Source organism: Nicotiana sylvestris, chromosome 5 (assembly GCF_000393655.2).
Source record: "Nicotiana sylvestris chromosome 5, ASM39365v2, whole genome shotgun sequence".
NCBI classification, from domain to species: Eukaryota; Viridiplantae; Streptophyta; class Magnoliopsida; order Solanales; family Solanaceae; genus Nicotiana; species Nicotiana sylvestris.
The window spans coordinates 41,345,691-41,360,169 of NC_091061.1; the positions used below are offsets into that span (position 1 = coordinate 41,345,691).

The following is a 14,479-nucleotide window of genomic DNA, read 5'->3' on the forward strand; positions in this document are numbered from 1 at the left end:
AGTTGTTGTTGACGTCAGGAGCCCGCCTGAAGAGAGGAATGCCATTTTATTTTCAAAGTTGTTGTTGAAGTCAGGAGCCCGCCTGAAGAAAGGAAAGATGTTTTATTTTTAAAAGTTATTGAAATCTCGCCAGCCTAAAGAAAGGAATGACATTTTATTTTCAAAGTTGTTGTTGAAGTCAGGAGCCCGCCTGAAGAGAGGAAAAACGTTTTATTTTTAAAAGTTGTTGAAATCACGCCAGCCTAAAGAAAGGAATGACATTATATTTTCAAAGTTGTTGTTGAAGTCAGGAGCCCGCCTGAAGAGAGGAAAGGCGTTTTATTTTTTGAAATCTCGCCAGCCTAAAGAAAGGAATGACATTTTATTTTCAAAGTTGTTGTTGAAGTCAGGAGCCCGCCTGAAGAAAGGAAAGGCATTTTATTTTAAAAGTTGTTGAAATCTCGCCAGCCTAAAGAAAGGAATGACATTTTATTTTCAAAGTTGTTGTTGAAGTCAGGAGCACGCCTGAATAAAGGAAAGACGTTTTATTTTTCAAAGTTGTTGATGAAGTCAGGAGCCCGCCTGAAGAGAGGAATGGCGAATTTATTTTCAAAGTTGTTGTTTGAAGTTGGGAGCCCACCCATATAATAGAGGAATACATTGCAAGTCAATAAAGCAGAAGAATCCAACAGGAATCCCCAGCGGGAAACAATAAAAATCTCCAGCACCGGAAAGCGGAAGGTTGCAACAAGAGATCTCAGCGCAAAATCAAGCGCATGAGTCAAAAGGAAGAAAAGACGTATCTTGAAAGAAGCGGCCTGTGAACATTGAATTATGCCCAGCATAACAAAGCTTAAGGAAGAAAGCCATATCCCCAGCAGACCGAATCAGACAGTGAGAATTGGTATTCAGAGTAGCAAAAGGTCGGTGTCACCCCTCGTCAGTTCTCGGAAGAAAGAAGCACCAGAATCGATGCAAGCCGACAAGAAAGCAAGGCATCAAGAACAAATGGAAGATAGGTGAGATCTTGTAATCCGTAGTCTAGCCTAACTTCTTGATTTTTCTTTTAAGAATGGTGTAATAAGGAGATCAGCAAACAAGTAAAAGTAGCATGCAACAGCAGTAACATTGCAGTCCCATGGCAGTCCCAGCTACCAAAACTTCCCGAACTACATTAACCTGATTCCCTTTTAGCCATGGATATGTAGGAAACCCTTTAAGCAAAGGTTCGGTTAAATTTTTTTCCAAAAAAATGCTTCACACGGAGTACTCGGATGGGCAAAAATCGCTCACTTTATCTTTGCACGAAAACCCTTCGTGTCTTCGGGCAAAGAGGAGCAGCTGTAAGCACGTGATTTTTGCCCTATGAAAGAATTACTCCCAAAAAATTCAAAATAAAATAATTTTCCTTTGTGTGCAATTTTTGTATTTTTTTTGTTATTTTTGTATAATTATTTGTATTTTTGTCTGTGCTGTTTATTTGTTTAAATTAATAAAAATATAAAATATGTCGCATTTTTTATTTAGTATTTATTTAAGTTTGTTTTACAAAAATGAGAAAATCATAAAAAATAATCTTTTGCATTTCTAGCATTTTAATGTCCAAATTGTGTGATTTTTATTTGTATTAATGTTTAATTATGCGTTAATTGTTATTGAGAGTTAATTTGCGCTTTTATAACTTAATAATAATTTAAGGATTTTTAGAATTTAGTTTTATAAAAATAAAAGAAGAAAAGAAAGCAGAATATAAAGAAAATCGGAATTGGGCTTTTCTTCAAATTCAAGCCACAAGCCAAAAAAAAAATACCCAACCTTCCCCATGACCCAGTCCATTTCAAACCGGGTCCACCCGGTCCATAACCCAAATACCCAACACCCCCTATCTTACACAAAACAAAACAAAAAACCCTAACACTAACCATCCGCCCCCCCTTCCTTATCTTCTTCTTCTCCAAAAACACCCCAAGCTCCCCTCCCATGGCAGCCATGGCTGCTGCCCTTCCCCCCGTCCTTCACCTTCAACACACACACACACACACGGGCTGCTGTTTCCTCTTCGTCTTCGCCCTCGTTTCAGCTGCGTCAAGCTTAAGCTCAAGCAGCTATGGCTTCCCCTCTCGCTGCTGCGTCTTCTTCATCATGCGTGCTGCTGCTGCGTCGCGCCACTGCTGCCATGGCTGGGTCCACTTGCTACTGCCCGCTGCTTCTTCTCCGTCAAGATGCTGCCATGGCTGCGTCCACTTGCTACTGCCCGCTGCTTCTTCTCCGTCAAGATGCTGCCATGTCCATGGTGCTGCTACTCGTTGTAGCTCCACCCCGACGCTGCTGCTTCTCTCCCGCTGCCTGCTGCGTCTCCTTCTTCTTCCAGCTTCACCGCTGCTCGTGCTGCTGCTGCGTCTTCTTCACCTTCGTGCCCGCTGCTTCTTCTCCTCCGTTGCTGCTACTGTCCGCTACTTCTTTCTTCAAGTTCTTCGTTTGTCCGTTCGTGATCGTCTTCGGCGTCAAATGGTTTTGGTGCGATATTTGTTTCCGGGCAGATTTGTTTTCTTCGAGTTCATCATCGTTCCGATCCGGTTAGTTGGTTTAAGTTTCGTTCCCATCCGTAATTTGTTTGATATTTTTCGGATTTGAAATCAAATATGTTTGATATTAACTTCATGTTCATCATTTTTTTTATATTTCTTCAGTGTGTTTCATTCATTTTTCTTGGTTATTTTTAGGTAGAAATTGATTAGCTTAATTATAATGTTGCTAGATTTAAGTTGAAGATTCAATTAATTATTTTTCAGTTTGTTTTATTAATTTAAAAGGATTTAAATTATATATAGAAGAGTGTTAGTTTAAATCGCTTGAATCCGTTATTTGTTGTTTAATATAGATTTAATTCGTGTTCATTTTGTTTGAAGTTCGTTTTTAATTCAGTGATTTAATGTGAAGTTATGTTTTGGTTTTAAATTTTTTGATTCAATGTATCTTTGTTATAATTTTGTTGGATTTAATTTAAAAAGATCAATTGATTATTTGAAGTTTAGTGATTTGAATATGTTTATTTGTTTTGTTTAAGCTTAATTCGAGTTTAATTCGAATTTGAATAAAACTTGCTTGTTATTGTTGTTGAATCTTTTCATTTATGTCCATACTTTGTTTGATTGTTCTTGAATCCGAAATTAGTATAAGTTTGATCTTCTTGTTTGTTGATTATCATTTTTGATTATTTCTTCAGTTTGTTTCATGATCTTGTTTAGTTTTAATATAGAAATTGTTGGTTGTAATGTTGTTAGATTTAATTTTAAGTTCAAATGATTATTGAATTTAGAAATCTGAATATACTTGTTTGTTGTTGTTGTTGTTGAATCTGAAAGTAGGTTTGTTTGTTGTTAAAAAATATTGTTCAATCAAAATAATTTTAGTTGTTTCTTTGTTGTTCATCATTTAGTTTGAATTTGTTGTTGAAAATTGTTTAGAAATTGGTCATATTTGCTGTATTTTGGTTGAAATTGATTAGGTGAATTGGTTATAGCTGATGGGGGTAGTTTGGTAATTTGCAGTACGTTCAGGGGTAAAATGGTAATTTTAGTAAGGTTAGAGGGGTATTTTTGGAATTAAAATTCTGAACAATTATTTATTTTGAGTGTTCTGTCAATTAGGATTAAAATAATATTAAAATAATCAATAATGGGGGGACAAGATATAATGGGGGGGAATAATGTATTTGTTTAATGTAAGCATGGGGGACAAGATATAATGTGGTATTTGTTTAATGTAGTGGGGGACAAAACATTAGGTAGTGGGATTAAAAGGGGGATGAGTGGGAATATAGTGGATTTTATGTTTGAAAATGCTGAAAGATGGTAATAAAGAGGGGACTTGATCAGATTTTAAAGAAGGAGGACGGAGAGAAAAAAAGGGGGCTGAATATTGAAGATAGAGAGAAAAATTCCGAAAATACTAAGACTCCAAAATAAAAAGAAAAATATTCTGGAAATTCAAAAGAAGAATAGTATACATCTGATATACAATCTAAATATTCTGATATACGGATTCAGAAATTAAGGGTTGAACATTAATTAGTCTTTCAACTCTGAAAAGATTCTCTTGGCTTCTGTCCGTTGATTGTTGTCGGTGTTTCTGGATTTTTATCTTGAGTTTTAAAATCCGTCACTGGTTTCTCATTGCTAGTTGCTGGGTGTTGTTGTTGTTGTATGCTACTGAATTTCCGCTGATCTTCCTTTTCTTTTGCTTCCAATATCAGGTACACGACTGTAATACTAGCTATCGCAAGTTAATAATGTGGAAGCATGAATACATATGAAGAATGAAATTTTGAAGTTTTAATTTCGCTTTTTCTTTGGTCCTTTTATTGATTGTATTTAGGCTATTTCATGTATTACTAAATAATAATTGGAATAAGAGAAAATAACATAAGTTAGTCTTTAATGAATCGGTTTGGCAAAACGGGTTAATTCACTAGTTACGAAGGTTTCAAGATTATCAACAGTAGGTTAATCATGAACAAGTAGCTAAATTTAGCTAAGGCATGAATTTAAATTAAATTTCGTAAATTGGGCATTAAGGCATGATTTGAGTTCAAGCAAGATTAGAAGAACGTTTAAGTCTAATAAACTTTCTAATAAGCTTTAGTAATTATGGTTAAATCTAGTTTCAAATGGTTGTGAATAATTAATCTCAATAGTTTTTTTATAACAATGCGAGTTTTAATCTAGCTATATTTGATTCTTTTGAATATTAGTTGTCGAATTTTTATTTTTATTTATAATTTCGAATTTTTAGTAAAATTCCTTTTCATAAATATTTGTATTAATCTAGCAATTAGTATGCCATGCTTTCTTAAATAAATAAATAAAAAAAGCTCGTAATTAATTAGGATTTTCTTTCTTTATTTTAGAGACTAATTTTAATAGAAAAATGTAGTCGCTTTAAGATTTGTCCATTTAAAATAAATGAGATGAGCCTCGCCTAGTAAAATATATAGATTGCGGGGCCCTCACAAATGTATGTATTAATTATTTAGAACATCGGAGTTGGTCGTCTAGTGAAATTTTACGGCCTTTCCCAAATCAACAATACGCTAGTCGCTCTAGGCGCGTCTTTAACAAATTATTTTCTTAAATATGGGTGTGCATTTATGTAACCCAAATCCAAATCTCAACGGAGTCAAAAGGTGTCGATAACCACAGGTACATTAACTGTGACGTGGTTTGAAATACGTTTTCACAATGTTGCAATAAAAATAATAATATCAATAAAAGCGGTTAAAAGTTAAAATTGCACTATAGTTTTTTTGAACATGTATTAAAATCAGATATTTTAGTCATTACAACAGTTTAAGCGACCGTGCTAGAACCACGAGATTCGAGGGTGCCTAACACCTTCCCTCGGGTCAACAGAATTCCTTACTTAGAATTTCTGGTTCGCAGACTTCATTTGGAAAGTCGAATATTTTCCTCGATTCGGGATTAAATTGGTGACTTGGGACACCCTAAATCTCCCGAGTGGCGACTCTGAAATAAACAAACAAATCCCGTTTGGATTGTCCTTTAAATGAAAAAACTCCTTCATCCCTCGCGGGGACGGAAAAAAGGAGGTGTGACAACATGAAGACAATATATTACGAACAGGGAAAAGAAACAGGCTAAACAGATAATTTAGCGGCGCATAGGTACTCGTCACCTCACCTATACGCCACACACCTGGATTTTCAAATAGCAAGTAAGTCGGGGATCCCTAATCCTTTGAGTCAAAGTTAGACACAACACTTACCTCGATCCACGAGCCTCTCACTGCTCAATTATCGCGTTTCCTCTAGATTCCACCTCCAAACCACTCGTATCTAGTCATAATTAACTTAATAACATCAATTATCGCTAAAGAAATCAATTCCAATGCATAATTATAAGTTTCCCAACATTTTCCCCAAAAAGTCAAAAATCGGCCCCGGGCCCGCTTGGTCAAAACTCGAGGTACGGAGCAAATCGCATTCACCCATTCACCCACGAGACCAAATATGTAATTAATTCTGAAATCCGATCCCAAATCGAGGTCAAAATTTTCAAATTTCTAAAATCCCAATTCTCACAAAATTCCTAATTTTCTACCCTTAAGAACAAGATTTAGGACTAGAAATCTAATGGGTGTTGATAGAAATTCAAGAAAATGAGTTAAAGAACACAAACCTATAATTTGGTGTTAAAACCCCTCTTCAAAATTGCTCCTAGTTCTAGTTCTAATGAAAGAGTTGTGAATTTTTGAAGAAATCCCGTGCTGGTTCTATTTTAAAATCACTAGATAGGTCTTATTCGCGTTCACGAGAGGCCTGTCGCGTTTGCGAAGCTATGGCCCTATTGGCCTACGTGTTTGCAAGAAACCCTTCGCGTTCGCGAAGGCATGCTCCCCCCAGCCTCTGCGTTCGCGAGCCAAGTGTCACGTTCGCAATGAGTTATCTTCCCCTTCCCCAAGTCCCATGTTCTTCGCGTTTGCGAAGGGTAAAACCCCCGCTGCTCCACGTTTGCAAAGATCAATTTACCCCTTCCCCCATTTTACCTATCGCGTTTGCAGTTGCTACCTACGCGAACGCGAAGAAGGGCATATCAGAATAACTGTTGCAACAAAATACCCGATTTTTCTAAGTCTAAAACATCCCGAAGCCTATTCGAAACTCACCCGAGCCCTCGGGGCTCCAAACCAAACATGCACACAAGTCTAAAAATATCTCGTGCGGTCAAATCGCCAAAATAACACCTAGAGCTACGATTTAGTACCAAATTGCATGAAACTTTCAAAACTTCTATTTTCTCAACCAAATGTCCGAATCATATCAAATCAATTCCGTTTCTCACCAAATTTCTCCGACAAGGTATAAATATCATAAAAGACCTGTACCAAGCTTCGGAACTAAAATACGAACCCGGTACCAACAAGATCAAATGTTAACCAAATTCATAAAACCTTTATAATTTCAGTCTTAAAATTTTCATCAAAAATTCATTTCTCGGGCTTGGAACCTCGGAATTCGATTCTGGGCATACGCCCAGGTCCCATATTTTACTACGGACCCACCTAGACCGTCAAAATACATTTCCGGGTCCGTTTACCCAAAACGTTGACCGAAGTCAACAAATATCAACTTTTTAGACCAAAAATTATTATTTCATCAATTTTTCACATAAAAGCTTTCCATATGTAGGCTCGGACTGTGCACGCAAATTGAGGAGGAACAAAATAAGGTTTTAAGACCTCGTAACACAAAATCAAGTTCTAAAATATAAGATGAACCTTTGGGTCATCACATTCTCCACCTCTAAAATAACCGTTCGTCGTCAAACGGACATAGAAAAGTTCCTGAGCCGGTGAATAGGTGGGGATATCTGCTCCGCATATTGGACTCAAACTCTCAGGTAGCTGCCTCAACAGGCTGACCTCTCCATTGCACTCGGACCGAAGGATAACTCTTCGATCTCAACTGACGAACTTGCCGGCCTAAATTGGCTATCGGTTGCTCCTCGTAGGTCAAATCCCGATCCAACTGGACAGTGCTGAAGTCTAACACGTGGGATGGATCTCCGTGATACTTCTGAAGCATGGACACATGAAACACTGGATGTACCGTTGATAAACCTGGTGGCAACGCGAGTCTGTAAGTCACCTCTCCCACTCGATCAAGGATCTCAAAAGGCCTGATGAACCTGAGGCTTAACTTGCCCTTCTTCCCAAACCGCATCATACCCTTCATGGGTGATACCTGAAGTAACATTCTCTCTCCGACCATGAATGCCACATCACGAACCTTACGGTCGGCATAACGTTTTTGCCTGGACTGAGCTGTACGAAGTTTATCCTGAATAGTCTTAACCTTATCCAAGGCATCCTGCACTAAGTCTGTACCCAGTAAATGAGCCTCCATCGGCTCAAACCACCCAACCAGTGATCGACACCGTCTACCATATAATGCCTCATATGGAGCCATCTGGATGCTCGACTAATAACTATTGTTGTAGGTAAACTCTGCTAACGGCAAGAACTGATCCCAAGAACGTCCAAAGTCAATAACATAGGCGCAAAGCATATCCTCCAAGATCTGAATAGTGCGCTCGGACTATCTTTCTGTCTGAGGATGCAATGATGTGCTCAACTCGACCCACGTACCCAACTCACGATGTACTGCTCTCCAGAAGTGCGAGGTAAACTTCATACCTCGATCAGAAATGATAGACACGGGCATACCATAAAGACGAACAATCTCCTGGATATAAATCTTTGCCAACCGCTCCGATGAATAGGAAACTGCCACAAGATTAAAATATGCAGACTTGGTCAGTCTATCCACAATAACCCAAATCGCATCGAACTTCCACTGAGTTCGTGGGAGTCCAACAACGAAATCCATAGTGATACGCTCCCACTTCCACTCAGGAATCTCTATCTTCTGAAGCAAACCACCAGGACTCTGATGTTCGTACTTTGCTTGTTGACAATTTAAACACCGAACTACATATGCAACAATATCCTTTATCATTCTCCTCTACCAGTAATGCAACCGCAAGTCTTGATACATCTTAGCGGCACCCGGATGAATAGAATACCGGGAACTCTGGGCCTCCTCTAGAATCAACTCACGCAGCCCATCCACATTAGGCACACAAACACGACCCTGCATCCTCAAAACTCCATCGTCTCCAACTTAGCCTTCTTAGCATCACCGTGCAGCACTGTGTCCCTAAGGACAAGCAAATGAGGGTCATCATACTATCGATCCCTGATGCACTCAAATAAGGAAGACCGAGTAGCTGTGCAAGCTAAAAAATGACTGGGCTCAGAAATGTCCAACCTCACGAACCGATTGGCTAAGGCATGAACATCTAATGCAAGTGGTCTCTCACCAAGTGGAATGTACGCAAGGCTGCCCATACTAACTGACTTCCTACTCAAAGCATCGGCCACTACATTGGCCTTCCCGGGATAATATAAGATGGTGATATCATAGTCTTTTAATAGCTCCAACCACCTTCTCTGCCTCAAACTGAGCTCCTTCTGCTTGAACAAATACTGCAAACTCTTATGATCTGTGAACACCTCACACAACAGGCCATATAGATAGTGCCTCCAAATCTTCATCGCGTGAACAATGGATGCTAGCTCCAAGTCATGAACTGGATAATTTTTCTCGTGAATATTCAACTGCCATGAAGCATATGCAATAACCTTGCTACCCTGCATCAATACCACACCAAGTCCAATATAATATGCGTCAGAATATACTATATAAGGCCTTGAACCTGTGGGCAACACCAACACCGATGCCGTAGTCAAAGCTTTCTTGAGCTTCTGAAAGCTCGCCTCACACTCGTTCAACCATCTGAACGGGGCACCCTTCTGGGTCAACCTGGTCATCGGGGATGCTTTAGATGAAAACCCCTCTACAAACCGATAGTAATAACCTGCCAAACCCAAGAAACTTCGGATCTCTATAGCTGATGTGGGTCTAGGCCAGTCCTTGACTGCCTTAATCTTCTAAGGGTCCACCTGAATACCCTCTGCTGATACAACGTGACCTAAGAAAGCAATTAAACTCAACCAAAACTCACATTTCAAAAACTTAACATATAACTGGCTGCCCCTCAGAGTCTGAAGAAAGATCAGAAGATGCTGATCATGCTCATCTCGACTGCAGGAGTAGATCAAGATATCATCAATAAAAACAATCATGAAGGAATCTAGATAGGGCTTGAACACCCGGTTCATCAAATCCGTGAATGCTGCTAGGACATTTGTCAACCCAAAATGACATCACTAGAAACTTATAATGCCCGTATCGGGTCCGAAAAGCTGTCTTAGGGACATCGGATGCCCTAATCCTTAACTGATGGTAACTAGACCTCAAATCAATCTTTGAAAACACCTTGGCACCGTGAAGCTGATCAAATAAGTCATCAATCCTCGGCAATAGATACTTGTTCTTGATAGTGACTTTGTTCAACTGTCGATAGTCTATGCACATCCTCATCAACCCATCCTTATTCTTTACCCCAGGGCGAGACACTAGGTCTAATAAAGCCCTTATCAAGCAAATCTTGCAACTGCTCCTTCAATTCTTTCAACTCTGGCAGGGCCTTGCGGTACGGCGGAATAGAAATGGGCTGAGTGCCCGGAGCCAAATCAATGCAAAAGTCAATATCCCTGTCGGGAGGCATCCCCGACAGGTTTGCAGGAAATACCTTTGGAAACTCCCGAACAACTGGTACATAATCCATGGAAAGAACCTCCGCACTAGAATCACGAACATAAGCCAAATAAGCCAAACACCCCTTCTTGACCATACGATGAGCCTTCATATAAGAAATAACCCTGCTGGTAGAATGACTAGGAGTCCCTCTCCACTCTAATTGAGGCAACCTCGACAATGCTAAGGTCATGGTCTTGGCATGAAAACCCAATATATCATGATAAGGTGACATCCAATCCATCCCCAAAATGACATCAAAATCAACCATATCGAGAAGTAGGAGATCTATGCTAGTCTCAAGACCCCCAATAACAACCACACATGAATGATAGACATGATCTACCATAATAGAATCCCCTACCCGTGTAGACACATACACGGGAGAACTCAAAGAATCACGAGGCACAACCAAATATGAAGAAAAATAATATGACACATAAGAGTATGTAGACCCTGGATCAAATAGAACTGAAACATCTCTACTGCAAACCGAAACATTACCTGTGATAATAGAATCGGATGACTCAGCCTCAGGCCTGGCTGGGAAAGCATAACATCGGAGCTGGGACCTACCACTCTGAACCATATCCCTAGGACGGCCTCCTGCTGACTGGCCTCCACCTCTAATGGCCTAACCTCCACCTCTAGCGGGCTGACCTCTGCTGTTGTGACTGAACACCCACTAATCTCAGACAGGTCCTTTGGATATATCCATACTCACCATACTCGAAACATCTATCCTAATAGTGCGGTTGTGGAAACTGAGACTAACCATGACAGGCCGACTGACCGCGATAATAACTCTGAAGAGGAGGTGCTCTGATAGGAGCTGATGGTGCACTATAAGCTGCGCCATGAAGGAGGTACATAAGGACCACAACCCCCTGAAGCTCCATGGGATGTCTGAAGTGCTGAATGAAATGGCCTTGGAGGATAGCCTCTACCAAAATTACTCCGGCCTCCATATGAGGCCCCACTGAATCCACCGGAGTGACGAGGCCTCTTGTCAGACCCCTGGCCACTCCCTTGAGCTAAAACCATCTCAACTCGTCTTGCCACATTGGCTGCATCCTGGAAAAAAATCTCACTCCTTGTCTCCTTAGCCATCTGCAATCTGATAGGCTGAGTAAGTCCCTCAATAAACCTTCTCACCCCTCTCTCTCTCGGTAGGAAGTATACGAAGAGCATGACGGGCCAAATTAACAAATCTAGTCTTATACTGAGTGATAGTCATAAAACCCTGCTGAAGGTGCTCGAACTGCCTCTGATAGTCCTCTCTCTAAGTGATATGAAGATATTTCTCCAGAAATAGCTAGAGAACTGGTCCCAAGTATGAGCTGGAGACCCAGCTAGTCTGGCCAAACACAAATCCCTCCACCATTTCTTGGCGGAACCTAACAGACGAAAGGTAGCAAAGGCAACCCCATTGGTCTCCACTATCTCCATGTTTCGTAATACCTCGTGACAACTGTCCAGATAGTCCTAAGGATCCTCTGAAGATGTACCGCCATAGGTAGTAGTAAAAAGCTTGGTAAACCTATCCAATCTCCACAGAGCCTCAGAAGACATAGCTGATCCATCGCCGGTCTGTGCTACAACACTCGGCTGAATTACCCCAACTGGCTGAGTTGCTGGAATCTGAAACTAGGGATCCATCTGTTCCGGAGTGTGAGTAGTGGAAGTCTGTGCTCCTCACCCAACTCGAGAGACGGCTGGTGCTACAGGGAATATACCGGCCTGAGTAACACTCTTCATAAGTCCCACTAGACGGACCAAAGCTTCCTAAAGTACCGGGGTAGCGATGAACCCCTCTGAAACTTGAGTTGGCCTTGCTGGAACGGTCTGGTCTGGAGCCTCCTTATCAAACTCTTCCTAAGGCTCCGCTGCTGGTGCTGCTGCTCGAGCTCTGGGCAGAGCCCTGCCCCATCCTCTAGCACAACCTCGGCCTCGCCCTCTGCCCCTCATAGGAGCTGCCACTGGGGGCTCGGGCTGCTGATCAGCTGATGAAGCGGTACGCGTTCTCGCCATATGCAAAGGAACAAGAGTAGAGAGTTGAATTAGCATTGAGAGATCAAATCACACGACAGAGAAGAATATAAATGAAATTGTTCCTAAACTCTGTAGCCTCTGGGATAAGCATAGATGTCTCCGTACCGATCCCTCAGACTCTACTAAGCTTGTTCATGAATTGTGAGACTTAGGCAACCTAGTGCTCTGATAACAACTTGTCACGATCCGGAATTCCCACCATCGGGACCGTGATAGCGCCTAACATCGCACTCGCTAGGCAAGCTAACATTAGAGTTTTATTCACCTTTTCCTTTACATTTCATAGATTAAAATTAACAAAGCTAAATCAAGCTGAAATAAATACGGAAGTACATAATTAACCTGTTATCTATATACTATTAACAATACCGAAACTGTCACCACCCAGAAATTGGTGTCACAATCCACAAACATACTAGAAATATCTACAAACATTAGTCTGAAAGAAATTACATCTGTTTCAAAAGAAAAGAAAACAGGAATGTAGAACATAGGAGGGGACGCCAGCAGGACTACCTTGGGTCTTCTAGGTGATATGTCTGCAACCGAACTCTCGATCAGCCACTACCAGCTCCAAAATCTCCACAGGAAGTGCAAAGTGTAGTATCAGTACAACCGACCCCATGTACTGGTAAGTGCCGAGCCTAACCTCGATGAGGTAGTGACGAGGCTACGACGGGAAATTTACAATATAACCTGCACACAGTATATAATAAAGCGAAAAGGAAATACGGAACAAAATGAAACAATAACTTGCAGCAAAAATGGATACGGAACTCAAATATCTTATCAGTACTCAGCTATAACCAATCCTTAGGTGAGATACAAAACTACAGAATAAATTCACAGCAGAAGAAGAATACATAAACAATAAACTGATGCGGCATGCATCCAGATCCCACCATATAAACAGTAGCAATATGAACATTCACCCTTATTACTCCGTATCAATCCACCCTTATTCCTCATGTTGCGGCGTGCAACCTGATCCTATCGTACAATAACAATCCACCCTTATTACTCCTCAATATATCACCCTTATTCCTCCTGTTACGGCGCGCAACCCGATCCCACTAGACAATCACATTTTATCCTTATTCCTTCTCAATATATCATCCTTGTTCCTCTTGTTGCGGCGTGCAACCCGATCCTACCATATTAGTACCAGTCACACAGTAGGAATAGAAATTTCACAATTTGGCTCAAAACCCTCCATAATATTTGAGCCTCAAACCAAAGCAAACAAAAGGCTATACAATTATGAAACTTCACTCAACCAATACTACACAGCGAGACTAACCAAAATATACCATGAAATACCGGTAACCAACTTAAACCAATTATGTAATACAATGAAACTATGGAATAATTAATACCTTCAATAAAGAAAATAACATCTAACAAGAAGCAATTAAACATGGAAGCACCAACATATAGTAGTTAAGACAGAAAGACAATATATTAGGAACGGGGAAAAGAAACAGGCTAAACAGATAATTTCGCGGTGCATAGTTATTCATCACCTCACCTATACACCACACACCTGGATTTTTACATAGTAAGTAAGTCGGGGATCTCTAATACCTCGAGTCAAAGTTAGACACAACACGTACCTCGATCTACGGGCTTCTCACTGCTCAATTATCACTTTTCCTCTAGATTCTACCTCCAAACCACTCGTATCTAGTCATAATTAACTTAATAACATCAATTATCGCTAAATAAATCAATTCCAATGCATAATTATAAGTTTCCCAATATTTTTCCAAAAAATCAAAAACCAATCCCGGGTTCACTTGGTCAAAACTCGAGGTTCGGACCAAAACCCATTCACCCACGAGCCCAAATATGTAATTAGTTCTGGAATCCGACCCCAAATTGAGGTCTAAATTCCCAAATTTGCAAAATCCCCAATTCTCCCAAATTCCCTAATTTTCTACCCTTAAGAATAAGATTTAGGACTAGAAATCTAATGGGTATTGATGAAAATTGAAGAAAATGAGTTAAAGAACACAAACCTATGATTTGGTGTTAAAATCTCTCTTCAAAATTGCTCATAGGTCGAGTTCTAATGAAAGAGTTGTGAAATTTTTGAAGAAATCCCGTGATGGTTCTGTTTTAAAATCACTGGACAGGCCTTATCGCGTTCGCGAGAGGACTGTCACGTTCGCGAAGCTATGGCCCTATTAGCCTACGCGTTCGTGAGAA

General features: G+C 40.3%; 1 protein-coding gene across 1 annotated transcript; it reads right to left on the reverse strand.

Moving 5' to 3' along the window:
* Nucleotides 1-10,013: 10,013 nt before the first annotated feature.
* On the reverse strand, nucleotides 10,014-10,808 carry LOC138868552 (uncharacterized). Its single transcript, XM_070146107.1, has one exon. The coding sequence runs from the start codon at nucleotides 10,806-10,808 to the stop codon at nucleotides 10,014-10,016; it is 795 nt and encodes a 264-aa protein (XP_070002208.1).
* Between the last annotated feature and the right edge of the window lie 3,671 nt (nucleotides 10,809-14,479).